Source organism: Rhamphochromis longiceps, linkage group LG4 (genome assembly GCF_057381845.1).
Source record: "Rhamphochromis longiceps isolate RC_006_pf linkage group LG4, R_longiceps_female_GT1.1, whole genome shotgun sequence".
Taxonomy (NCBI): Eukaryota; Metazoa; Chordata; class Actinopteri; order Cichliformes; family Cichlidae; genus Rhamphochromis; species Rhamphochromis longiceps.
Genome location: NC_140560.1, coordinates 19,655,383 through 19,683,153, shown reverse-complemented (window position 1 = coordinate 19,683,153; position 27,771 = coordinate 19,655,383). Strand labels below are relative to the sequence as shown.

At 39.1% G+C, this 27,771-nt stretch overlaps 1 protein-coding gene across 1 annotated transcript in view; it reads right to left on the bottom strand.

The window, feature by feature from the left end:
* Positions 1-9,384: 9,384 nt before the first annotated feature.
* Positions 9,385-27,771, bottom strand: part of elfn2b (extracellular leucine-rich repeat and fibronectin type III domain containing 2b) — a 78,646-nt gene continuing 60,259 nt past the window's right edge. The window contains exons 3-4 of the mRNA XM_085403648.1: positions 20,939-21,593; positions 9,385-19,959 (exon numbers count right to left, since the gene is read on the bottom strand). Of these exons, the coding sequence (XP_085259774.1) occupies positions 17,431-19,959; positions 20,939-21,277 (2,868 nt within the window). The 5' untranslated portion in view covers positions 21,278-21,593 and the 3' untranslated portion in view covers positions 9,385-17,430. The remainder of the gene's footprint in view (positions 19,960-20,938; positions 21,594-27,771) is intronic.

Genomic DNA, 27,771 nt, shown 5'->3' with positions numbered 1-27,771 from the left:
AAGGTTTTATAGTACTGATTTTTGTACAGGCAAATAAGAGGCAGACAGGGAAAAAGAGTTAACAGATGAAGACCACAAAAGCTAGCAGTTATTATGGAGAACCTGATTGCCACAATATGGATATTAATGACTTGACAGAGTTACAGCAGAACCATCCAGATGCAGGAAAGGCAGCCGAGAGGAAGAAACTTTGCCAAAGGACAGGCCAGTCAGGATGTGCCAACCCTCAACACCACCTAAGACTTACAATGAGAGGGACAAAAAGAGACACTAAACGTAAGCCAGGCTGGACCATAACAAACATATGTAATTTTAATTATATTGTGACACTGGGCACAATTCTCACATTGGTCATTTCCATTTGTGAGAGAGTTTAGTGCAACTGGTCAAATTGGTGCTGCACAACCAATCAAAAATGATAATGACTTTGGAATAAAAATAAAAAGGAGGTAAAAAAGGACTGCACTTTGTTTAACTGCTGAATACAAGAAAAGACCATGTAAGGAGCGATAAACTAAAGAGAGATATGAAAGGATTAAGGGATGGGAAGGTTTAAAGAAGTGAAAAGAGGGTGGAAAGGAGGGATGATGAGACATTCAAATGAGGGTTAATAGTTTTATAATCGCACAGGGTGATTCCTGACATGCTTTTAATGTAGGAGCTTGGATGACACACAATATTCAGGGTAATTACATGGTGCCATGGAAGGCTTTTAAATCCTTACCAGCAGAAGCTCGTGCTGTGCTATACTTGTTTGTCAGATAGAAAGAACATCGCAGCCTGATACTGTTCATCAAATCGCTGCCGCAAAGAAGGTGTAGCAAAGATTTTAAGAGCTGCATTACTTCAGACAGATTATTTCCGGCATTAATCAAGATATTTTATTTAAGAGATTAAATTGGCCGCCAGCGTTTCTCAGAAATCTGCCATACAAACTGCGTACAACAAATGAAACAAGTGCATTTGTATGCATTTGTGTCTTATAAATCATTCTAATAATACTCTAGGACTTTAAGTGCACTGAAGAAATTCTAGACAACATAACAAAAAAATTCTGTATGTGTTGATTAGTTTCAGAAATGTCCTTCCCACAGTCAGATAAGAGGTGTTGTGTCAGTCATTATCTTACTGTAACGTTGAGAAACTGACAAACTTTCACACCCGTTTAACACTATAATTTGCCAACTGTGTGGAGGTGAGAGAGAAGCCAGGCATTGCATTTGTCATGGACAACACACTGTAACACTATCAGTGTCGCTTTACACACTGATTGTTAAATGGCGAAGCCCCTTCGCCGTCTGTAAGCGAAACACTGGATTTTTCACATAGTCAGAAAAATGTATATCTAAAACTAGGCAAGAAGACAGAAGGGATCACGTTGTGATGTTGATAGCAGAGTTCCTGTCGAAGGTTCAGACATTTGCATCCTCAGCTAGGTTACACCCTTAAGCGGTTACTTTTAACCACCACGTGTCTTTTGAAGTTGCTTGAATTACACTTTTGGGGAAAAGCAGGGGCGATTTTAGGCCATTTTGGGGGGTGCTGAAGGACCCCCAAAATGAATCAAAGCACCCCCAAAGATTTCTTACTTTTTTTGACAATATTTGCTGTTTGTGTGACACACTACTAAAAATATAAAAAACATACAGTACTTGGTTGAGATGGAACATTTTAACAACAAAAGTATAGATACCCCCCCCCCCCCCCCAAATGGTTTGTTCCAGCTCACCTCTCCCCTGCTCTGGCTCTAGCACTGTTGCTGCCAGAGCGGTGGTGGCTGAGACGCAGCAGAGCAGAGGTGTGAGTGCCTGGCTTAAAACAGGAAATGTTTACTGCATTTAACCTTCAGTTACTCTTTATGTAGTTAGGTAGGAGTCAGACCATGTTTCTTTTTAGCTGAAAAACATTACACCCAGGTAACCTGCAGTGTTGAAAACGTGTTTTGCGACAATGTTTGCGACCCTACAATCCGTCCTACTGTGTAGTAAAATCAGCAACATTTGACTGTCCTGTTGCTCCCATTGAAATTTATACAGCCTATTTAAAATCTAAAACTTAAAATTGTCCGTAGCCTGCTGTTGTTACCACTGTCCTGTTTGAAATGGAATGAGAGAAGCTGCTTATTTTGTCACATGTGCATGTGCCGATATTGAACCCAGGAGCAACATTCAGGTAAGTGTAAGAACAAATGATCTCAATATTTATATATTTTATTAGATGTTCATGTGGTTTGGTTATTTGCCTTTTGGTTGAAAGTAGACTGAGAGAGGACTTTTTTTATTAGTGATCTTAATAATATGTTTTTTAATGAATGTAATTTTTTCATCTAATTGAATACAATCTATTTGTGTATGATTATCAGTCCAAAGAGGGAGAGAGGAAAGAGGGGAACATGAGGAGAAAGTGCAAGGTCAGGAAGAACCAGGTAAGAAAACAGACAAGGAACAGTGACAGGCAAAACAGAAACCGTTTAACTGCTTGAGAGAGTTGACTACCAAAAGTATTTGCCAACTTCAAGGTGGGGCGACACAGGTTAGAATGAAAGGAATAAATCTGCAGAGCCATAGTACAGGGTGGGCCATTTATATGGATACACTGTAATAAAATGGGAATGGTTGGTGATATTAAAGTCCTGTTTGTGGCACATTAGTATATGTGAGGGGGCAAACTCCTCAAGATGGGTGGTGACCATGGTGGCCATTTAGAAGTCGGCCATCTTGGATACAACTTTTGTTTTTTCAATAGGAAGAGGGCCATGTGACACATCAAACTTATTGGTAATGTCACAAGAAAAGCAATGGTGTGCTTGGTTTCAACGTAGCTTTATTCTTTCAGTGTTGGATTTGCCAAAATGTGGACGCAAGAAAACTGTTACTAATGAAGAAACAGCAGTGGCTGTCCTAGCTTCATTCAGCAAGAGCCCACAGCGTAGCACTCGCCGCATGTCACTGGAGAGTGGCATTAGTCGAACATCCCTTTGGCAGATATTAGCTACTCACAAATGGCACCCTTACAAACTCCAGCTACTGCAGCATCTCAACGAGGATGACCCAGATCAGCGCACAGAATTTGCAGAATGGGCAAAACAAAAATTGGAACAGGACCCTCAGTTCACGCAGAAGATTTTGTTCAGTGATGAGGCCAACTTTTATGTGAATGGTGAAGTTAACAAACAAAACCACTGCTATTGGTCTGACACTAACCCACATTGGATGGATCCCTCCAAGACTGTTGGAACAACAAAAGTGATGGTTTAGTGTGGTATATGGGGTACAACGATAGTGGGTCCGTTCTTCATCAATGGAGACCTCAAGGCCACTGGATATTTGAAATTGCTACATGATGATGTGCTTCCCTCTTTATGCACTGAAGCTGGCACGTTCCCTGACTTTTTCCAGCAAGATGGTGCACAACCACATTATGGGTGCCAGGTCCGAGCATTCCTAGATGAACAGTTTGCTGGAAAGTGGATTGGTCGTCGTGGGCCAGTTGAATGCCCCCCAAGGTCTCCCGTTCTGATCCCCTTAGATTTTTATCTTTGGGGTCATCTGAAGGCAATTGTCTATGGTGTGAAGATACGAGATGTGCAGCACCTGAAACTACGGATACTGGATGTCTGTGCTGGCATTTCTCCTGCCGTGTTGCTATCAGTGTGTGAAGAGTGGGAGAAGAGGGTTGCATTGACAATCCAACACAATGGGCAGCACATTGAACACATTTTATAAGTGGTCAGAAACTTGTAAATAACTCATGAAAGAATAATGTTACGTTGAAATCAAGCACACCATTGTTTTTCTTGTGACATTACCAATAAGTTTGATGTGTCACATGGCCCTCTTCCTATTGAAAAAACAAAAGTTGTATCCAAGATGGCCAACTTCTAAATGGCCACCATGGTCACCACCCATCTTGAGGAGTTTGCCCCCTCACATATAGTAATTTACCACAAACAGGACTTTAATATCACCAACCATTCCCATTTTATTACAGTGCATCCATATAAATGGCCCACCCTGTAGTATCTGCAGTAAAGATATTTTCATACATTGTACCATAGGCAAAGTTGCCTCCATTTATATATATTTTTTCAATAATGTGTACATTTCAAGGACTCTATTTTTGGAGTGTATTTTCATATATCTGTATTATATTATAAATACACATTAAAAGTGAATCTCTATCCAAAAAATGCACTCAGTTTACTTCTTACTCACTATGATCACCATTCATCATTTTCCCCCAGTAAAGTAATTAAGGTTAGGATGTGTGTGTGTGTTTTTTAAATTCCAATCCATTCTTCTTTAGCAACATTTAAATAACCTTGATCAGATTTGATGGTTTTGTTACAGACTTTTAAAAAGTGTTTTGCTTTTCTTTCACAGATGTGGGGATTAAATTGTGTTAAAATGTACAAAACAATGATGTCATGTTTTGTGACGAGGACCCAGGCATTTAAGGATGCAGGGACTGACAGAGACAGGGAAGAAGTCTCATCGTGACGAGTAAAGTTTATCTTGCCTGGCTGAGCAGCTCTGGGTGCTCAGCACCCCCAAAGCTCTGATCCTAGAATCGCCCCTGGAGAAAAGCCTCTTTTAAGTCCAGGGTTGCTGACATAGACGGTAACCGTGGTTGCAAGGACCCTGCAAGGGTTCCTTAGTTAGCTGTCACCAACTGCAACTGGAAGATTTCTCTGCACTGGCCATCTCGACTAAAATAACTCTCCTAAAACATGAAGATAGACGTGTGTTGATAAGCAAACCTAATCTGCAGTCTCCTCGTGCTGATTTTAAGCATTTTTCCTTCACATGTTTTATTGCATTGCACCTTTTTTTACTCACACCAGAAAGCAAAATAAATAAATGCATAAATAAATAAATAAATAAAAGATAAAAAGAAAAGAAAATGCTCCTTTCATCTCCTGAGAGAAATCTTTGTTGCAAATTACATATCAAATCTAACTTTGGGACTGGATGTTTGGTAATGGCGCTACACTAAAATAGCCTATCTATATTCAACTTTTTTGAAGGAAGCAACCATTTATGAGTCAAAATACAGGAATGTTCCCAGGGAGAATGGAGATGATTCATTATTAATAGGATGCTTTCCCCTCCTGGCTTTTTTTTTTTGCTTGTTTTCTCTGGATACACTTCATGTCTTCTTTACATGTGCAATGCATAAAAGTTTTAATGGCAGTTGAACTGTTTCAGCAGGGGGTCTTTGCACGGTGAGAGCTGGTTTTAGTTCTCAAAGCTCGGACTATCAGATTCTTATGCTTAGTCTTCCTGTAAAAACCAAGCCCGATTCTCACAGGTTTTCATAAATGTGACCTGAATAACTGCTCTTGGTTGCTGTGCTGTTATGCAGTAAATGCAGCCTTCTACTGCTTTGAGCTTCTCAGAATGGCAGCCAATCAATGAACAGCCTTATTCAGTCCAGGCAGGACTGACAAATCAATGCGTTTTGGACTGTGTGATACTAATTATTTGAAGCATTCACACTTTCTTTTCTGTACTTATTTAAATACAGTAGATGTGGTCACTGTAATTGACCAGGCATTAAATTGGCCTTAAAGAAAACATTTAAGAGATTGTTTATGCTAAGTACATGATCATTTTCTGATAAACTTTGGTTTTTGGGAAAACGGGGTGGACTCCACTGCCCAGATACCTCTGCAGCTGACACAGTCTTTTAAGTTACTCTAGTCAGTTTAGTCTGTTTATGTAATTATCCTTTGATTAATGTTAATGCAATACTGTGCTAAGGTTTTAATCCACCCCTCATTTCTTTATACTTTGCTTCCAGTTAGCCAGATTTTTTTGCTATTGGGCAATTGATTGTCACTTTCTGAAGATCTTTTAAAATTTTCCTTTGGATGTTTGTTATTATGATTTCAGAGGAAATGTTTTTAACTGTTAATCCACTTAACACTGACCTATGAATCATTCAAACTTAAGATAAGGCACCTAAGTGAAGGTGTTGTGTCTAGCAACACCTCAGAATGGTGTGCAGTGCGGTTAGCGTAAATTGGTAAAGTGGAGGACAAAAGAAGAAGCAGTAAGTCTAACAAACTATCTACAGCAGACAACACTAACTAAAACTTATGTACATAAGAAAGAGGGAGAAAAATCCAGCCAAGAATTGACCTCAGAGAAACATCTAAGCCTTCAGCTATAGCTTAATTAGAAAAGCTCTCAGTCAAAAGGACATTCTTAAGCAATGGAAATAGGGAGAAAAGGCTGAGGTTGGCCAAATTACATAAGAGCTGTAAATTACAAGAACCTACGTTTCATAACATTTAGTGCCACCGATCCTTTTTTTTTCCTGCATGAGGAGGCTTCTCCAGTTTCATGTGTATCCATAGACAGACAGAGAGAGAAAACATGTGAGGTTAAAGGAGATACAGTAACACTTTCATTTTCTCATCACTACAGGCTGCAGAGTTCTCACAAAACTTTGGAGGTTATCTTTGTTCTCTTTTGTGCTGCGTGCTTGGATAATCTGCTTTTTCAGATCTTTACTTACTTTGTGTCTGTCTTCGTAGAATCCCCCTCTACCCCCCACCCCTCCAATCCTGTGGTGATAAAGAGCTTAACATGGATGGTTCAGGGTTATGGATATTTAGAAGTATGAGATACTTTTATGGCTGCAGATTTTGGTTTAAAAAAATCCACAGCAGGGAGGTTGAGGCAACAATGAAGAGGCTGAAGTGTTGGAGTAAGAATGTGAAAAAATGGAAAGGGATGTTGTGGAAGACGGGTAGGAGAACGGTTTTCACTGATAATAGTTAGGTATTGTTAAAATAACTGCATTAAAATCGTAATAATAAATGAATAATTTAACTCTGGTTAAATAGTAAATGTGTCTTCAACCTCCAAAGTGATCTTTAGATTGCTCCAATACATAAATAAATAAATAAATAAATGAACACTTTGAAAACACATCAGATGTCAATGGAAAAAAAAACCTGTTGGCTATATACTAATATGGACTGGGTAATGTGTTAGGGATTAAAGCATGCCACATCATTTGATGGCACTCCCCGAGAATCAAAGTGAAAAAATTATGTGGCAGGCTAGTTCCTCTAGCCCAAGTTTCACTGCAACATGTCAAAATGGAACTCAGTAGTTTGCATTGCAGTCAGGGTGCCGTTCCCTAGTCTGTAGTCTTTGTGTCCCTCTATTGAAATGCCTCTCTAGACCTTCATTTACTCACTTTAAGCTAGTCATGCTGAATGATGTTACAGGCATATCATGTTCTCCACATCTTCTCCAGACCCGTTCGTGTCTGTCACATGTACCCAGGTTGACCTTGGGCACATGTGTGAACACCACAGGGTGCCAGTGATGACAAAAGCCAGTTGGGTCCCACAGTGCCAAGCAGTGAACATAGGGCCTATTAGAAAATGTTGACTAAAAGCTGTTCCCTTAATTTTTTAAGCTGAGTATTATGAATGGTAAAACATTGGTTTTGGCCTTAGTGTGTTGCATTTGCATTGCATTTAAGTGTTCTCCTTGCTCTTGTGTGGGTTTGCATGTTAGTTTAACTGGTCATAGGTATGGATGTGAGAGTGTGTCATTACAAAAAAAACAGAAAAAAAAGGAAACAAAGAAAAAAAAAAGAGAGTGTGTCATTGCACCGTAATGGATTGGTGACCTATTCAGCATATGTTGCACCTTTCAAAATATATCAGCTGGAATAGGCCCCACTGAAGTACTCTTCAGTGGTACTCTGATTGTAAATACTCTTGTACTCACTTGCTGCTACACTATCTGAACAATATACATTAAACAACAATATCTATAGACAGTTTTACACGGCTTGTGTTTGCAAAAACTACATCTAATATTATGTTTCACAATAAATAGGTAATGAGGCTAATATTTATCAAACATCCTGCTATAATTCTTGTTGCTGTTAATATTTTTGCTATCCTCCTTCAAATACTGGATCCTATTTAGGCTATAAACTGTGAAGATGAATTTAAAAAAAAATAATTGTGCCACACTGGTAAGTAGTGGGAGGTGGTGCACAAGAACCAGAGGCTGTTTGCAGAAACCAGGCAGTGGCCAGTCAGAAATGGCCTTTCATCACCTCTAAAAGTTTGTTTCAGACAGTGAATGAACCAAGTCTGCATCAATCCCCAGTATAAAAAATGAGGGTTTTATAGTGTGAATCACTATAATTAGTGATTCACACTATATTAAGTAGTTTTCAGGAACAGATTTCTTGAAGGACATTCAAAGCTCCTCTGTGGATCTTTGATGCTTTTTGTTCCTCTGTCTGTTAAGATAATCCCACACTGCTTCAGTAATTTTGAGGTCCAGGCTCTGAAGAGACCAATCCATGACTGATAGTCTCCCCCTGTCCGTTTTTCTATCCAGATGTGCTTCTACTGCAGTGAGCTCGTTGTCATACTGATAAATGAACCCTTTGTCAATTACAGTTTCCAGGTATAATTGACAATGGATTAAAATCTAACCGGACTTTTCTGTGTTCATAATTCCATCATTTTTGACAAGATCTTCTAAACCACTGACTAAAAATGCCAGAGCCTCCACGTTTTTACAGATGGCTTTAGACACTAAGTGTTGTACCTTTCTCCTGATTTCATACAACTGAATCACTGAACTCAGTGTGATTTGAACCAGAAATGTTACACTTGTATGCCTCACTGTATTCATTCATAAGACCTGTTCACACTGATTTTCATACCAGTTCTTATGTCATTTGGAATACCACAGTCACGAGTGGCAAAGAAAAACTTGGAGGACTATTGCTCAAGATCACTTTGAAAATTTCTTTGAAGTTGTAGCTCTTTGGAAGTAAAATATCACGAAATGAGCGTTGACTCAAGACCTTTTCACAGTACTGCAATCCTTAAGATTAGCACAGAGAATAAATAACTCCTCTGTGTTCCAAACCCAGCATTTTAAATGCTACTAGCAAACTCCCAAATCCCTGTCATTTTCTGCCTTCAGGCTCAGAAACCTCTCTGGCCGTTTTTCTCATTAAATTTGTTGACTCACATTGGACTTAAAAATCCAACTCTCAATGGAACAGTGACTGAGGCGGACATTTTTGTTGTTTTCATGAGTCATCAGCTTTCAATTTTTTCAACACTTTGAGTGCTTATGTGTGCCAGTGGGTCCTCTAAACAAAGGACTCCACTTTTAATGGAGAGTACAAGAGGCTACTGGTGTGTATTGGTAGGGGAAATGATTTGTATTTAAAGAAAAAAATATAATAATAAAGCTACAGAAGAATGTTACGCAATCAGTGTAACCATGAGGTAATTCAGCGAATTAAAGAGATCTCTCACAAGTGTTTCTTTTTAAATTACAAATTTATTGCAAATATAGAAATAGATCTTTTGTACAGAAATTGCAAAGGGAAATGTTAATATCAGCAACAAATATTTAAAGAAAGCGGAAAGCCAAGATTTGCTGCCATCAGTCAAAAAAATTCCAACCACAAGAAGTGGATCCTGCTGTGGCCATTTTCAACTCTTCATTTTAGACAAAGACCTCCTGATGCTGTCAGCTAGGCAAGACTCACATTTCGACATAAATTTTACACACATTTCCAAACAGGAACTAAAACCATATGATAATTGTGAGAATTTGCCTTAGACCTTGGCCTTACAGAAATCACACAGATGGTGGTCGCGCCTCAGCTCAGTAATTAAACTACATATTACATAGTTGTGACCACAAATACTGACACTTTTAGGGGGCTTTTCATGCTGCTTTACACTTATTTTCAGCTGGTACAACCTGCAAGAAAGCCAAATGCTTCTAATTTTTCTTTTGAGAGTTTAAAAAAATGAATGAAAAATGCTTCTGTAAAAAACAAAAAATATTTTATATACAGTAAACGAAAATAAAACATCACCATAACAAATGAAAAGCAATGATTTAAGGACTGAAAAATTACTCTACATCAGAAACCTGCACTGTACTTTTCTAAAACATGGCTTTATTGGTCACAGTGTGCATGTGGAATGTGGTATTGGTGCTCAGCAGAATTTCAATAATTGATCAGCAATTTTGATATTGCTAGTCGTCTTTTTCAATAGTAATTTCTATATATGGGTTCTTTCTCATTTCTCTCTAACACTAGATGTTTCGAAATTGTGTTTACTTGACGGCAAATATGAACAATTAATGCTTTTGTTGCTGTAAGGCAAGAATGGCACTATTAGCATTTGAACAGTCCACATTTATTTCCTCAGTGATTTGAGGAGGGCCCTTGATTCTGTGGACAACGGGCCATTTTTGCTGTAGAGTTTTCAATCTCTGGCACTGACAAGGCCAATCATTCTGGATTGGGGATTATTATAGCACTGGGCTGTGTGACGCAGCCTCTGCTGTTTGTGAGTACAGAAAACATTTCCACTGATCCTAATCATTGGCTCCAAGTACTGAACAGCATTTGGTCTCACCACATTGCAACCTTTTTTGCAATTTTCACAGCTTTTGGATCAGGGGTTAGAGAAATGGGAGCTCTGAGTTACAGATTACCCTCCAGTACCAATATAGAACTGATCTGATTACAGTGCCATTTCACCCAATTAAAACCAATCTCTATAAATTGGCTACCCAACATAGCCTGGGCCCTTTTGAAAAGCAGAGGACCCAACTTAGTCCTGGGTTAATGCATTCAATGTTCTCTGTGTAATTGACACAAGCAGCCCTCTTAAAGTTTTGGCAAAGACTGGGCCACAAAATGGGCAATGAATATCTCTGCGGGAGGCGCTCAGCGTTATCGCTGCAGAAAGTAAACATGGCTATGATTTATGGCTTGCTGCCATGCACAAACCCTATAGCAATAACTAACATAGCAGGAGAGCCACAGTGAGTGTTACTAACATGTTACAGGATGGGTAAGAAAATAAAATGCACCAGAGTCTTTGTGGTTTTCTTTTCTAAGCGTGCGCTCTGTTTTTTAAGTGCTGCAGAAGAATAAGTACAAGAACCTCAGTTTCAGTTTCAGCTCCTATAATGGCACAGCTATGTCTTTTCTTTGATTCAACTTCAGACCACCTGTTTTGCACATTCAAGAAGTTTTCCAGCAGAAGAACTACTTAATTAAATAGTCTATTATTCAATGATGATGATAAATGGCTGATTTACAACTGGCCGGATACAGGGTAAATTTAATAAACTAGTTGGATAGAAAGCCAGCAGGCTCTCAGACCAGAGCAGGAGGAATGAAAATCATTCATTTGCCTAACAGCAAGGGGTCTGAGGCTGAGGGAGAAGCTGCTGAGGCTGCATTAATTTGCCAGTGAATGCTAACTGAATGATTGAGATTAGGTTAAGAATATCCACAGTGTGCTTGCATCACTACAAAAAGAAAAAAGAAAAAAAGGAAAACATTTTTTTTTTGCCATGGCTGACAGACAGAGTATGATCGGGTAACTCTCAAGCTTGAAAGATAGCTTTGCATGGAGAAGAAAGAAGAAGAACCGAGAGCAGATGGATGTAAACAACCAGCAGCTTATTATATATTTACCCTCTTTTTATACACCTGTTGCTAAAGATTAGCATATCTGCAGAGGTAACTGTCAGTACACTTTATAATACAACCACCCAAATGAAAACCAGTAGGCAAGAATCAAAAATGTAAGTATAACATCACCATTGTTTTAGAAAAAAAAACTAAGGCTAACACCTAGATGTTCAAATCAAAGGTACTTGACAATATTTGAGCCCCTACAGTTTTTGTTTTCGATGTACGTCCACTTATTGTACACAACAATATATTTTGTCTCTCAAAAAATACAGGGAATCATGCAAATATAACAACTTTTTCTTTTATGTAGTACACTATGTTAAGTTTTCTCTGTTCTTAAACCTTTATAACATAAATCATCGCAAGTACTAAAAGTCAGTCTCTTTGTCCCCAATAATTTCCCAATAACCTCCCCCCTACACCAAGAAAAAACAAACAAACAAACAAAAAAGAAACTAAAAAAAGAAAAGAAGACAACTAAACTGAAAAATAGGTACACATAGACATATCAATAGATCAGGCTGAGTTATAAAAAAACATCCATAGAAGCATTTTTAACCTTACTATATATTTTTTTCTTTTATCTAGTGTACAAAATTCACAGATATTTCACAGATTCTATTAGTCCTTTGTCCCTTTTTGGAAACTGGGTCCGATCAGCCCATTTGGGCTTACTGTTATAGGATAGAAATAGGATTTTCAAATGCTCTTCTGCTCAGAAACCACATTAGGGGTAACTTGTACATTCAGGTGAAGGATAGTAGTTGTCACTGAATGCTTTCAGCTTACAGATTTTTACAGTTAGATTTCAAGATTTCAAGAAAATACTCATTTAAGTTTGATCTCACTGTGACCCATCCTGACTCATGTGTTTCCTGGTGAGGGAAGGTAAAAGGAGAAGAAAGGGGAGGGAGAAAATGCTTAATAAACACACATAATAAACAAGTTGAAAAATTCAGTTTGATGATGGTCTTATGACACCATGTATTATTAAACATATAACTGTATTGCTAAACTTACTCAATATTTATCATTCAGTGTTGTGATTAGGTAATGATTGTTATATCTTATACATATAGATATCCTCTATATTATTTTACAGTAGGAATGTATAAATGATGATGATTGCCAATTATGACAACCAATAGAGTGCATCAAGGATTAATTGTCTGGGTATAAAATTCAATTTTATGCAGTTCTCAAACAAAATTATTTATTCATTATTATTATTACCATTGATCATTGAATGAGACTAAGACATAAGGCATCAGAACTGAACCTAATTCAAGCCTGACTTGGAGAAAGTGTAAATCATAAAAGCCAGACTCTAAGAAAAGGTTCAAACATTAATAGTACACTGCATGGTTTTCTCATGTCTGACTTGCCGGTTGCTTTGAGACAAACAACATCGATGGAACTACAAAAACAACCATCCATCTCCAAGTGAGTCACCCTCCAGGGTTTCAGTGAGGACATGGGCAGGGAAGGAAGATTTTTTTGCTTCATGTTTTTTTTTTCCTTACTCTGTGAGACAAACAAAAAAAGTAAAATCTCATTGCTAATGTTCTGAAAAATATTTAAAGTTTTGTCTCAATTTTGAATGAATAACCTAAAGGATTCTTTGACCAAATGGTTAGTCTCTATTGCATTGAATTGAAATCCTATGTATTTTATGGATTGAATTTGATAGACTACCATTCAATGTAGAGATCATGCCACAGTTGTCCTGAATTAACAGTACTGCCAATCACTAAAATCATTTTTTATGTTTCTGCAATGGTTAATCCACTAGTATGCAGAAGCTCTTTAAGTGAAATTATATTTTAATGCTTGTATTTTAGCATTTCGTAATTACAATATTGTTCTTATCCATGAATTTTCAAATGTACTGTTTTACAAAAAAGTAGAAAAAACACTAACAAACATTTTTTATTTTGTTATTGAGACACCAAATTGCTTTACTTTCCTGAAAATGAAAAAAAAATAGTTTTAGTGGTTGATGGTGCAGCTGATCAATTCGTAACTTCCCAGAGAAGTCCAGCATGTTGCCTCAAATTTGGACATTTATGATTTGCAAAATAAAGACCAATATATATTTTTAGTTTGAAACAAATTTTGACAGATTTCTAAAATATTTGTTTTCTTGTTTTCATGACAGGTGGTCTAATCAATTTGTTAAGTATCTAATAAGTTTAAAACACCATCTGGTGCGTTTCAAACAAAAATAGACGGCAGACATTTATTTGAGAGGGCAAAAGTGGTTGCTCACCTTCTTCTGTTCACAATCATGCTCAATATTATCTGTGGCTGTGTTTTTTTGTGTTTTCTGAAAGCTGCTTCCAAGTTTTACTGTCTCACGATTCAAATTTAAATGTTAATTTTAATTATGCGTTTTAACTACATTTTTGGTAAAATGTAGTTTGTATTTTGGCAACAACTTAAAATTAACTGTAATGGTAAAACTCTGCTCAACTATAATAATAACAGTCATTTGAGGTTTAGTGAAGCTACTCAGAAATCATTAGAAATGTTGGCACTTCTCTCAAATGCAGTGAAAACTGAGATCTAAGCAAATGTTTCAAAATTGAGCAGAAGAGCACTTGACAACAGAAAGTTTATCTCCTGAAAATCACTGATGTATTAAAAGTGTTAAATAAAACAGAAAATGTATAGGGGAAAAGTCAGTGACAACATTGATAAAATCAAATTACTTATATAGTTTTCAGTGCCAAGCCACATAAGTTGAATGCTCAGCTGAGGCCTTTTTATACATCTAAATGCAAATAGGATTGGGTTTTGCCATATTGGGCAAGCTATTCAGCTTGCTTGCAAGCCACTTTGCAACCTCACAGACTTTCTATCATTGATGTCTGTACTGTTCTGCCATGTTCTCTGGTCTTGCTGCCACCAGCTTTTCATGAATTCATGTGGAAAGGCACGGAAAACCCAGCACATAGCCCTATCACCAAATACAACTTCCTGCACACAATACTAAGAGCTACAGTGGTCCTTTTCACTGAACAGTAATGTCAAATGTTATTTTGTCAGGTAGATTAACAAAAACGGCAACTGAAATGAAAACTGTCCTGATATTCCTTAACATATGTTGCTTATGCTTAACCTTGCTGTCTATTTCTGTAAACTTGTTATGGCAGATGAAGAATGCACCAAGTTCTTTCTGTAGGATTAGATACTCTTAGTACATACAAGTAAACAAACTGGTAAAACTAAGTCAGTTACAGTAACATGTTACTTAGAAAAAAGCAGAAAAGACTTCCAGGACTGTATTATATGTTCATCACACGGTGCTTCATTGTAAAAACAAGGCAGATGAGGTGGTGCATCCCCGATACACTGTTGCTAAAAGATTACAGTGGACCCAGACGCACACAGCTATGCACTGATCCAACGATTATGACCTCTGAATCTGACTCTATCCAAACATCTTGATAAACAAGAAGAAAAGAGAGGAAGAAGGAAATACAAAGATCAGTGTGGAAATACATTATAGTTTGCATATCATTCCTGTTCAACCTGCAGTTTTTTTAATAGAATCAATCCACTACTAAAAAGCAACATCACAAAGAAAAAAGAACAGAAAAGCAGCAGTGTTGGTACACGGTGCACCCCTCCTCCAAGTTCTGCCTGCAACAAACCTCATTTAATGAAACGGAGCAGGTCGTGTTCGATACCCTGCTCACATCACACCTACTGTGTACATCATTGAACCTGTGGGAGCAGGGAAGGTGGTGGGAGGCGGACCAAGCGAACACTACTTGCAATATACAAGTGAGCGTAAGAAGAAAGAAAATATATACCTGACAGTAAACTTGTCATTAAAACTTACTGAAGGTAGCCGTGAACAAAGATATGGAGCGGTAACCGCTGATTTAGTTTTCACATTTTTAGGGTATTATGTCTCTGATTGTGTATGTTAGCTGATGATATGAAAATTTAACTGTTACACAGCACTTAAGGTAAGCAGGATGCCTTTTTGAGTCCCACGAAACAAAGGTGTCATTATTACAAGCAAGTCATTTCGGTAGAAAATTCAAGAAAAGGCCCGATAATCCTGTTTATGATTAGAGATTATGGGATGGCTGAGTTAGCAAGGGGAGAAAGATACCCTGGACATGTTTGACATCTCTACACTTACACATGCCGTTAATAATCTAGTTCAGACTCAGACAACCAGCCACGGGGCGAAATATTGACGAATATTAATTTTAATTAGTTGGGGAATATACAATATAATCAAACAAGGCATGCCAACACCTGCTTACAATGACCACTGTGTACCACACAGCCACACACACACACAATCATGAGGCATAGAGTGCAAGCAGACATGCCTGTAACAAGATTTTTTTGTTTGTTTTTGTGGGTTTTTTTGTTTTTTTAATTATCAGTTATATACAACAGTAACATTAATTCCCAGAAAAGAACAGATACATTGGCAGTAATTAGAAGTGTCCTTTCCCTCTCTGCCTCAATGAGTTTTAATGTAAGAGAAAGGATTTGGAATGTACGGTCGTGCTAACACTAAATGATGAAAATAGATTTCCCCATAACCTGCCTGCTTGTCTACTTACATTCACTGTGGCTGCGGAAAAGGATTTGTAACCTGGGTTGAACCCTTCATTTCTTTTTTTGGCCTCTGCCATATATGGATCACACGTCTTGTGATATGATTAAAGTGATATCTATCGCTTTAATCAACCTATGTGTTACATGGTAAAGTTCCCTCATTGTACACCACATCCTACACCGTCAGGTAAGTAGTATTTAAGGGGATGTTAATGTGTCCTCTGTATTGCTTCAGACAAACACCATAATTCAGATCATTGCTCAGCGAAGTACGATTTAGGTCAGTGAGGATATTTTAGGGAACACGTTCTTTACTCATTAAACAATGCAAGATTGTTACTCGGAAGGATGCGGGTTTTAGATATCACCCTGGGTCAACACACCTGAATCAAATGATTAGTTCATCACCAGGCCTCTGAAGAACTTCAAGACATGTTAAAGCGGTCATTTAACCATTTAAATCAGCTGTGTTGGATCATCTAAAACCTGCAGGACACCGGCCCTTGAGCGTTCCCGCACCCTTGCTTTAGACGCATCCATGGCACTGTTTCCGGCCAATGTCCCAGTCTATCTTTTTCCTATGATTTTCCTAGAACCCACTTCACTATATTTTATCTTCATATGTTCATTTCTTTACAATTATTCCTTTTTTTAGTGTGCCAGATGCTTTTTGAAATGCAAATACCTCGGCCTCAAGAAGGATCTAAGAGAATAAAGTCAGAGCCTGAATTTGACATCTCTGTTCACTAATCTGCATGTTGTCAGTTGTACCACAGCACAGATCACACCCTATCAGATTCACCATTACTTAGAACGTCTAAATAATCCCAGGTGGAATGCTAAAAACGTATGCAGCACCCAATAAAAAAAAACAACTCAAAACATCTTGGATCACACTAAGCAGAAAATGAAGGGAATCAGCATTTACTCTGTGACAACCCACAGATGAAAACATGGCACTGTTAAAGATGGTCCTTTGCATCACAAAATGTGATCAGTCAAATAGAGTACTAAATTACACAGTTGGCATTTGCTCCCTGTACTATAAATGAAACCCACAAACACTGAATAAGAATGAACCATAGAAGTTGCTACAATGATGTGTAAAAAAAAAAATGACTCAGATCCCAGGCACAGTTTTGCAGTCCTTGCTCTTAGCGCAATATTTATACACCTAGCATGCCAAAAGGAGAAAAAAAAACCTAAAGGCAAAATTTTGTCCTACATTTTTCTCCCTATGAAGTAAAACTGATTTCTCTGGCCCAGGGGTGCATCAGTAAGAGCAGTATCTGAACTCTATATCCTCCAGTGGTTAACTCTGGCCCCCAGTCACAGATTTTGCTGTGCTGACACACCCTTCCAGTAATCAAGAATGTCATGCAGGTCCTCGCCTTTAGCAAACTGCACCTTTTTTCGAAGGGCATTTCCAGCGGTCACATAACAGGACTCATCACGTGGGCCTTTCCTGTAGGGACGAAAACGCTCCCAGATCCGCAGTGAGCTCTCTGAGCAGTACTCGGGGCTGGAGGAGTAGCCTGAGTAACTGGAATGATGGCGGGCAGGCGAAAGCTGGGAGTAAGAAGCTGCGTCCCTGCGGGACCGTGTCAGGGGCTTTAGGAATGAAACTCTTTGGGCTGGGGAACCCTGGTGGGAGCCTTCATAGTAGAGAGCGGGGACAGAGTGGCGGTGCTCCGAGCAGTGGTAGTCCTGCTGCACCTCCAACTGCTGCTGCTGCTGCTTCTGCTGCTGTTGATGTTGTATCTGTTGCTGCTGATGGTAATGGTGGGATTTTTGGTTGTCCTGATGTTGGGCACCAACACCACCACTGTCGCAACCACCACCACTCCCTCCACCACAGCTCCCACTTCCCACTAAAGGGAGTCTCTCCAGGGGCTCCCCACAGCCCACAGGACTGGCCCGGTCTGGGTACTGCTGCTGCTGTTGATTACAGGCATCTGGGCTCCTTGGCTCAGGGACATCCAGGCTGTACACCCTGGCTCCTCCGCGCTCCCTGTCTCGACCCATGGAGCCACAAGATGTGGTACTGCACTGTTTCTTGACAGAATTTACAATAACGACAGCTGCATCTGCACTCATTTGCCGCTGAATGGGACGTACAGCATTGGCCGGAGGAGGGGGCCTGTAGGGGGGAGTGACAACAAATCCCCCACCACTGATTCCAGGGCGCTCAGAGAGAGGGGCATTCAAGGCAGGGAGTGGAGGTGGAGGGGGAACTTTGTTGGGAGCGATGACCTGGCATGTCTCTGTCATCCCTTGAGAGAGTGGGATTAGGCCACGTGTTAGGGAGGACGTGCTGGTGGGCGGTGGGGAGGTGGGATTGGAGGAAGAAGGGTTTGTAGAGGCCCCTGAAGCAGCAACTGCAGCTGCATCCAGTTTCAGGGCATCAATGCAATTGTTAATGATCTGATTAACCTTGTCCACCTCCATGGCAATAGTTGAGATCTCAGATGCAGAACCATGCCCATCATCATCCGAGTCATCGCCAATATCAGTTCCATCATCGTCCCTCAAGTCTTCTCCCCTCATCACTCCATGCATACCATCTCCCATCCGCTCCACCCCTGCCCCTCCAGTTCTGATATCCATATAGTTCCCTTTGTTTGTAGCCATGGCCTCCGAAAAGGCAGTGGCCATCTTTTCCACTTGTGGGATAGAAGAAAGTCTTGAGGAAGTGGTGTTGGCTGAGTGGAGCATTCCCGAGCTTGAGGATGTCGACATGGGAAGTTTCCCTCCATGGTGATGCTGATACTGGTGATGTTCTCTGGACTGTTCCTGGAGTTTGTGGACTGCTGATGGATCATTTGCTACTGCTGCTGCCACCTCTGGTCCATAGCGCATTTCTAGTATAGTTTTCTTGACACAGATAGATTTCCTCTTCTCATCATGCATCCGTTTTTTACGAAGACAATAGTAGACAAGGCCTAAAATGATTAGCATGCCAAAAAGGCAGCCCACAATAGTCATTATATAGTGAGTAGTGGTGGAAGGTGTGGGGAGCATATCATCTTGACTTTGCCCCCGAGTGGAAAACTGGAGGCAGGTGTGGTTGTAACGTTGAGAGTTGCGGATGGATACCACACAGAAGGTGTAATTACTGCGTGGTTTTAGTTTGTTAAGGGTGATCATCTCCTTCTTGTTCTTCAAGTTCATGACATCAGACACAAATGTGTTGTTGTATTGTGTTAGAATATACATTTTACTGAAGGGCTTTGGAATCTTCACAAGGAGAGATGCTGATGACAAAGAGACATGATGGAGCTTTATGCTGGGACTGAAGCTGTCTTCAGTAGACGAGGAAGAGGTTGTAGGCTGGTGGTATGGTCCTATACCACCAAACATCTCTGGTCCGATCCCAGAAGGACCATCTAAATCTGGCGGTAGAGAGGTCATTCCTGGAATCATTACACCGTCTCGGCAGTGATGGTACAAAATGTTTTTAGCATTCCGACCAGAATGTCCAGCTGCAATAGGACTCAGTAAAGGATAGCCAAACATCTCCCGCGGCGTCTCGCATAGGAGGCGGTCATAAGTATGTGAGACATTGTTGAAGAACTCCAACCAGGTTAGAAAACTATAAAGATCGCAGCCACAATGGAATGGATTTGCTGCCAGTTCACAAACCATAAGCCGACTAAGAACTGTGAAAGTGGATGGGTCAATGCGGGCAAGTTTGTTGGATGACAGGTCAATGCTGCTCAGGCTCGGGCACTCCCAGAATGCATTGCTGGCAACAACCTCAATCAGGTTGTGCTGCAGGAACAGGCACTGCATACGGCCGAGCCCTCTCAGCATACCCTCAGTCAAATTTGTCAGTTTGTTGTAACCCAACTGAAGAACCTGAGAAAAACAAGAGCATTTTTAAAATGATGTATTTTTAAGCTGGGGTCCCAAACAAATTACCAAATAACTGTGATGCTGTAGCATATTCTACAATTTGCATAACAATTCTAAAATATGTCTGTAATAACTAAGCCACCAGTATATGCTTTAATAAAAATGATATTTTAAATGTAAACACATTATTATCTTTTTTTGACTAAGATATGAAATTACAGTTATTTACTTGCTTTCCTAAATAGAAAAATTTGTTTCAGCAGTTGAATATTGTTCTTGAATAAGAACGAAGACTAGAGCTCAATTTTGGGCATCAAAACATGAGGTCACTTTGTTATTTGCCTAATAAATACTGTAAGAGTATAATTAGTAATTAATTAGTAGTATAATTTGTAGCTGTAAAAAAATCCTTAAAATCCTTAAAAATTTAGTACTAAATATAGTCTGCTTGAATAAGGTACAACAAACAATTAATACAACCTAAATCCTATGCATGCACTTGTCAATTTGAAAATGTTATGGTCAAATTAAGATCTAATGCACAGGTGTCAAACCTCGAGGGCCAGTGTCCTGAAACTTTTACATGTGTCCCTGCTGCAACACACCTGATAGAATTTAGTAGGTCATTAGCAAGAACTTGCCTGCATGCTGAGGTAGCAATTTAGCCATTTGATTCATGTTACAGAAGCTCAAGAGTGAATGAACATGTTGCAATAAAAGTAGATTTTAGAAGTAGATTTTTTTTAAACTTACACTTTTATTTAAATGTACTTAAGTAGGGTTACGGTTAGGGGTTGACACCTCAGCATGCAGTCAAGTCTTGCTAAAAGACTTGACTGCATGCTGAGGTCCTACAAATTTTATTAGGGTGTGTTGCAGCAGGGACACATGTAAAACTTTCAGAATACAGGACCTCACGGACTGGAGTTCGACACCCGTGATCTAATGCATCGTGTGCATTTAACACCCATCTTCTTGTTACCTGTAAATTGGCCTGTCCTGCAAAGGCTCCATCCTCAATGTAGTTGATTTCATTCTTGGTGAGGTTGAGGTCAGTCAAGTTGGTAAATCGATACATGGAACTGAAGAGCACGGCTTTCAGCTTGTTCTCATTCAATCTCAAGTCATGCACTGTGTTGTTGATGTGCTGGGGGATAGTCTCATATGGAGGCTGATTCTGGCTACATATAGCTAGCCACACATAGCCTTTGTCCCCCTCAATGAGCCAGCAGTCCCCATTAGCCGTGTTAGGGAAATAAGAGAAAAATAGGAGGGAAGGAAGAATAAGAAGGAAAGCGGAGGTGGTAGAAGCACCCTGCATTATTCCAATATAAATCAAAGGGAAAAAATGAAACTATAATCAGGGAAATAGAGGGAAATGGGAAAGAAAGGTGTGTTTACAGGTAAAGGAAAGCAACAAAAGCTGCTGGTAGGGTTTCCAAAGAGGAGATGGGTCTGGGTTGGGAGCGGTAAAAGGGGAGAAGCCTTCACGATACCAGTCTCTGCTTCATGGGGATTAGCAGGGGACCCATGTTATGTCATATTTTGTTGGATAAAAGTTTGAGGTAACACAGTTTGTCTTCAGTTTTAGTTGTGACAGAGCCAAATAGATAAACCTTTGGAATGATCAGTGGGATCTGTAAATGAGAAGAGAAAAAGGAGAAACATTAGAAAAGGAACATTTCTGAATGATAGACATGATGAAAACAAAACTATTTGGTTTTGGTTTATTTTGGCTTTTTTTAAAAGAAATGTTGCTTGGAAGGGTTGTCAAAGAACACATGCTTAACAAAGAATGAAGGCTTTATTTGTGGACTTTAAAAGATTGAACTGAATTCAAACTTCACTAAATTCCTAATGTGGGCATCACAAAATCAGTCTGCTTTCAACTGGGCTTGTTCCAAGTTTTTTTTTCTTGTGCTGGCTTTTCTTTCTTATATATGTATTATATATTCATGCTGCACTCAAATGATGTTCTCTTAGCCAACTGCATCTGCACTTAGTCATTACCTGCTGCTCCCCTCCCCAATTCATGAGGCTATGAGGTCATCAAGCTTTGGCTGATACCTACACTATGTGAACCTGCCAGTCTTTGTTGAGTCCTGAGAGGGCCTGTTTCAAACATGAAGTACAGCATTAATCATCCAAATGCTGACAGCACATTGTCTTCACAGACATTCCTTGTTATGACACTATCCTGCCAAAACCTAAGCTCTCTAACCCATCTGCATGTCATTTGAATAGCAGTCAAGCGTTTACATAAGGAGAGGATTAGCCGCCTGTTGCATCATGACAGACATTGTCCTCTTGCCGGCTCAGCAGCTGGGAAAAACATACTTACAATTACACATACGTTGCATATGCACACTAAAATGGACACGGAAAAATGTGGATGAGTACATGTGCACCCCGAAGCACATAGATGCCCTCATATAACAGCTCGCATGTATGCACACAGGATATCTAAAGGCAAACAAGTCAGGACAGATTCTGTACAGCGTTGAACGGTACAGTTTGTCTTTGTACTTGCCATTCTCTCTAAAAATCATCTCACATTCCCTCAGTTTTATATTCTCTTGATTCCCATCATCGTTTCATGAAAACAACAAGGAAAATCTCTCCCTGCTCCTCTGAGAAACAGACCAAATTTATTTCTTATGCTCTAAATTCTGCTTCTTTCTAAATCCGGCAAAGAATTGAACTCATTACAAATTATTCTGGTCCATGCTCCCCAGAGGTGTGAGCAGAATCAGGTCCATCTTCTCTTTTAATCTACTTATTACTGCAGAGAATGGTAACCCTGCAGTTCTTTGCATAATACTGCATTATCATGTATCTGATGACCTCGGGTACCTGTTAGGTATCTGGTCTTAAGATTTTATGGAGACACGGCACAAAGAAGACATTAAACATGTACTGGATAATGGATAAGACAAATAGATATGAAGACTAAATGTATGTTGTCTGTTTACAATTAATGCATTTAGTTCTGAATACTCAATTTATCAAATGTATACACAAGATTGTTGGTGAATAGATTCAAATAAGTGCTTGACTTTCTGGCAAACTACAGAACAGTAAACATAACAAGAATATTACATTATTTTACTTGAACAGTGACTGAATGTGCAACATTTTTATGCCAGACTGGTCCAAAAGTCAGTTGTGAGAAACACCCAGGTATAAATAAATGCTCCTAAACTTAATTGATAATGTAAAATGAATAATCTCTTTTTTTATGTTTGATGATATCATTCCCGATGGCGGTTCAGTGCTTAGCACTGTCACGTCACTGCTCGATGGTACTAGGTTTGAACTGGCTGGGTTCTTGCTGTGTGGATTTTCTCCGTGTAACTGCATGAAGTTCTCTCCAGGTAGTCTGGCTTCCTCTCACAATCCAAAGGCATGCATGTTAAGTTAAATGGTAATTCAAAATTGCATCGGTAACCTGTTCAGAGTGTACCCCACCTCTCACCCTATGACAGCTGGAATAGGCTCAGACCCCCTACGACCCTGAACTGGATAAAAGGAATAAAATGAATGGATGGATAGATGGAACCTTAAATCACTGAATGGGTCCTTTACACTCACACCTACACATAACATTTGTATACCTTATAAGCAATATATTGCAGTCTTCTTTTCATCTCTTTACATTCTGTCTAGTGGCACAAATATATTCTCTGTTGAACTCATGAGCACGCACTGGGACACTCCCTTGCAACTGAGTGTCTTGCTCTTCGTCTGAGGTTTATCCCCTCCACAGGAGACGTGATCTCATTTGGCGCTCCACATACTGAAACCCAGAGGGTTCATACAAGAGAGGCAGGAAACACAGTACGTCTGCATGTGTGTGGTATGGGATATGATTACATAATTAGGAATACGGGACACGCAGAACACCTGTCTCAAAGGGAAAATGCATGACTCATATCATCGATCCATTTGTAACTATAAAAATGTAGGACACGGGATTCAACTTTTTTTTCTGCCAGTATTGCACACTGGTGTTGTACATTGTAAACTTTGCTTCCGCGACAAATATAAGAGCATACTTTTTAGATTTTGGTCTATATTAAGCATGCATTTTATTACAGACCAAATTCAAATGAAGCTCAGCAGAGGGGTTTGTTACTTTGATAAGCTATACACATTACACCGCACAGTATTAATAGCACTGGAAACTGACAGAATCAGTTTCTTGCTTCTTTTCATGAAAGCTATCTTTGACCTGCATATGTGCTCTTAGTAGGTCATGGCATCAGAAAAGTTCAAAGCTAGAAACTAAAAAGTGAACAGGTAGCTGTAAGCTTTTACCTCAAATATGTCTGGAAGCACAAACACCTCAGCCATAAACTGCTTAAATAAAAAAGAATAAAACATTATTTAGGTTTTGCACAATTAAAGCAATCCAAGATTTTAAACAAAGCAAATCTGAGCAATGTGTGAGCTGAAATTAGACACTTTAGATTTAGATTAAACATGTGGATAAAGTGGCTACCTTAGCTTAAAGAATCCCAACACTATTAAACACAACTAAATGCTGTCTTTACTGAATATTGCATGCTGTGTAATCACATTTACTGGGAGGTATCCTCTTTAAGACAATGTAATTTTCTCTGCATCGTTTCAAGTGAAAAACCTGGATTTAGAAAAGCTCATATTTAATCATAGTCTGAAAACAAAAACAAAAGAAATATTTCAACTTCATAGAATTTCTAAAACCTTAAGGTTATAATGAGCTCGAACCCTTATAGTATATATATATATATATACTTATTTATATACATATATATATTTAATGGTATACCTTGTGTTGTGTGTGTGTGTGTGTGTGTGGGGGGGGGGGGGGGGGGGGGGGGAGTTGTGTGTGTGTGTTTCTTGTCTTGTTTTTATGGACATGTAGTCTGCCAATAAAGATTGAATTGAATTGAATTGAATAATGTTACACACTAAAAGGATAGAGTTCATAGAAAAAAGTGCTTGTATGAATGGGTGAATGAGGCAAATTGTATAAAGTGCTTTGAGTGCTCAGACAGAGTAGAAAAGTGCTATATAGGAACCGTTCCATTTACTATTCCATTACCATCTATCTCAGTGGCAGGTGTCACCAGGACAAAATTTTGCCGTAATGAGACACACACACATGCACACATGAACAACGTTAAGATGCTGTTGCCACACTGCTGCAGCTGGTGATAAATGGAAGGATCGGGGAAGCTTTTATTCTTTTATGCTTTCGTTTAAACCTTTGTGACAGACAAAGTGTCCATAACACAAAACCAGAATCCATCAAACAAACAAAATAAACTCCAACTCCAAACTTTTGGGGAATTTCATATTTGGTTGTTATTGATTGCCTACTTTGTAAATCTTTGTAATATATGTAATATATGTATTTATTATATATAATTCTTCGATCTTGTATGGTGCCTACACATACATACACAAACACACTATCACATTTCACATTGCTTCTAGAACACATCTGGGTTACTTGGTGCAAAAGCTTATATTGATACTTGTGATTGCCATGGAAACACATTTATGACGGACAGTGGCAATTAAGTTCAATGTTGAGAAAATAAGATGTCGTTGGCATTTGCATCAAATCACTGTGTGTTCTGCCTTGTTAATCATAATGATGTAACTCTCCTGCCTCAATTCTAACAACACCCAGTGAACATTGGCTTTGACAGGTGTTAGACTTGGAGAGGGTCCATGTCTATTCTGCGCTATCACCGACATTACTCGTGGACACAGGTCACCGTCATTCCAAACGTAAATATATTTGCTGGGACTCGTTGTGCTTCTGGCTGCATATGCTGCTGTCATTTTCAATTGTGTCACCTGTGAATTATACGCGCTCATTGAGTTGACGTGTTAAAACAAAGAGACCTTTATTCGTAACAAAGTGCTGGGCAAATCTGAACTCCACATCGTGCTCACCGTCCATGTGTAATTAGCATTTGATTTACGCAGTCAGCTGCTCATTACACAATCAGCAAATGAACCTGTGACCTCTAGTTGCTTTCTGAGAGCTAAGAAGAGCGCTACAGATTTAACTGGGACCAAATATGAAAAAATTGGGGCGATGGTGACTCAGCCTGAGCGGCTATCACTGCGATGTCTTGTCGGGAGGATGATTCAAATAAGGTCTGACACTCATTGGACAAAAATCTGTTGAAGTTGTAGCAGTTGCTAATCTGTGCCAATACACCATGCTCTATTATTTTGGCAGGTACTAAAAATTCAGGCTCCCAGCAGCTTATTTTCTAAGCCTTTCTGACTGACTGTCTTTGGTTTATACAAACTATGATTATCTACACCAAACACAGCTATTCTCACAGTGGTGTTTGATGAGATCACAACACAGTGAAGAACATAAGCAGAATAGATCCTACTACACTGTAAAATGTAATTTTCCGTTACATGTTTGTTTGTTTGTTTTTTAACCTCTATGATGAAAACCTTTTGTGAAGGCATGATGGGCTTGGTAGTTTTAACAAACACCGGTTTGAGTAATACTGCCATGAGTCAGAATACATTAAATAACCATAAACTAAAGTGATGTGATCTGAACTATCAACTCAAGTGGTGCTTTTAAGCAAAGGAAGCCAAAAAGATTTTTAAAAAATTAACTGCACTCAATAGTCATGCAAATCTTTTAGTATGGACAAAGTTATCTACACCGATCTATTCTTATTCCAGTGTTGTAACTGTTATGCAAAGATTGCTCAATAGGTCATTTAGCAGATGACTCAATTCCTTTTTTATATATCAGAAGAAGAATACTGTCAATTAGCTTTATGTAAACCACACACACACATATCCACAAACTTTGACCTTCATTTTCATTGAGTTAATCCCTGTTATTCAGAATCTCTTACAACGACATGATCAAGTAAACTCTTTTTCAGCCCTTCAGGCGCAGATTTAGTGGCAAGTGCCAAAAACTACAGTGCCTCAACTGCTCCCTTGAGTCTGGCTCCAAAAGCATGTTAATTTCTGTTCATCCCCAATGTTAAAATTCCAAACTGTACAGGATTTCATAGCTTATATTCTCTGCAAACTGCACAGTGGTGATCATTTGTATACATCTATTTAAGGTTTAGAGTTTGCATGATAGGGACACTGCAATAAGATGCCTATACTGGCGAAAGTAGATCTGTTGTTGGTGCCTTTTGGCACATCTGCAATGCAATTTTCAAATTTGCTACCAATAATATGACTTGAGGAGTGGCATATGTGCTAATAGATGCTCAGGAAGTTTATGCTACAGTTTTGAGGAGTGAAATATTCAAGCAAGCATTGTCTGTGCAATACATGCAATCAGTGCAGCTTGGTAAACACGCTTCCTAATGTGGTCACACCTAGTTACAAAAAGTTAAGATGGCAATGGAAATTGCTGAAAGTGTGTGTGTGTGTGTTAGTCCCAAACGTCCTACATTTGCAAACTGTTTATCATAATCTACTCTCTAGATTCTTTGTAGTCCTCCTTGCGTTTGTCGTTCTCAGTTTAGTTTTATAGATCCTTTTTAGTTTTCTGTTGCTTCTCTTACTCAGCTTCATTCTGTCTTTCAACTCCTCTAATCCCCTGCAAGCTTTTGTAATTGTTCTTGTCTCACAATTTCCTTCAATTTTTTTTCTGTCCTCGCTTCTCCCTGTATCAGTCTTCTTCTCTGATGCTACGCTTCCCTCTCGTCCAGGCGTGCTCCCTGGAGTACAGTCAGTGCAGTGTAGAAAGGTTGAGGCTGTGAGCAAAACTTTTTCCTCTCCACTTCACACGGGGCTTATGGATGAGACAAACACAAC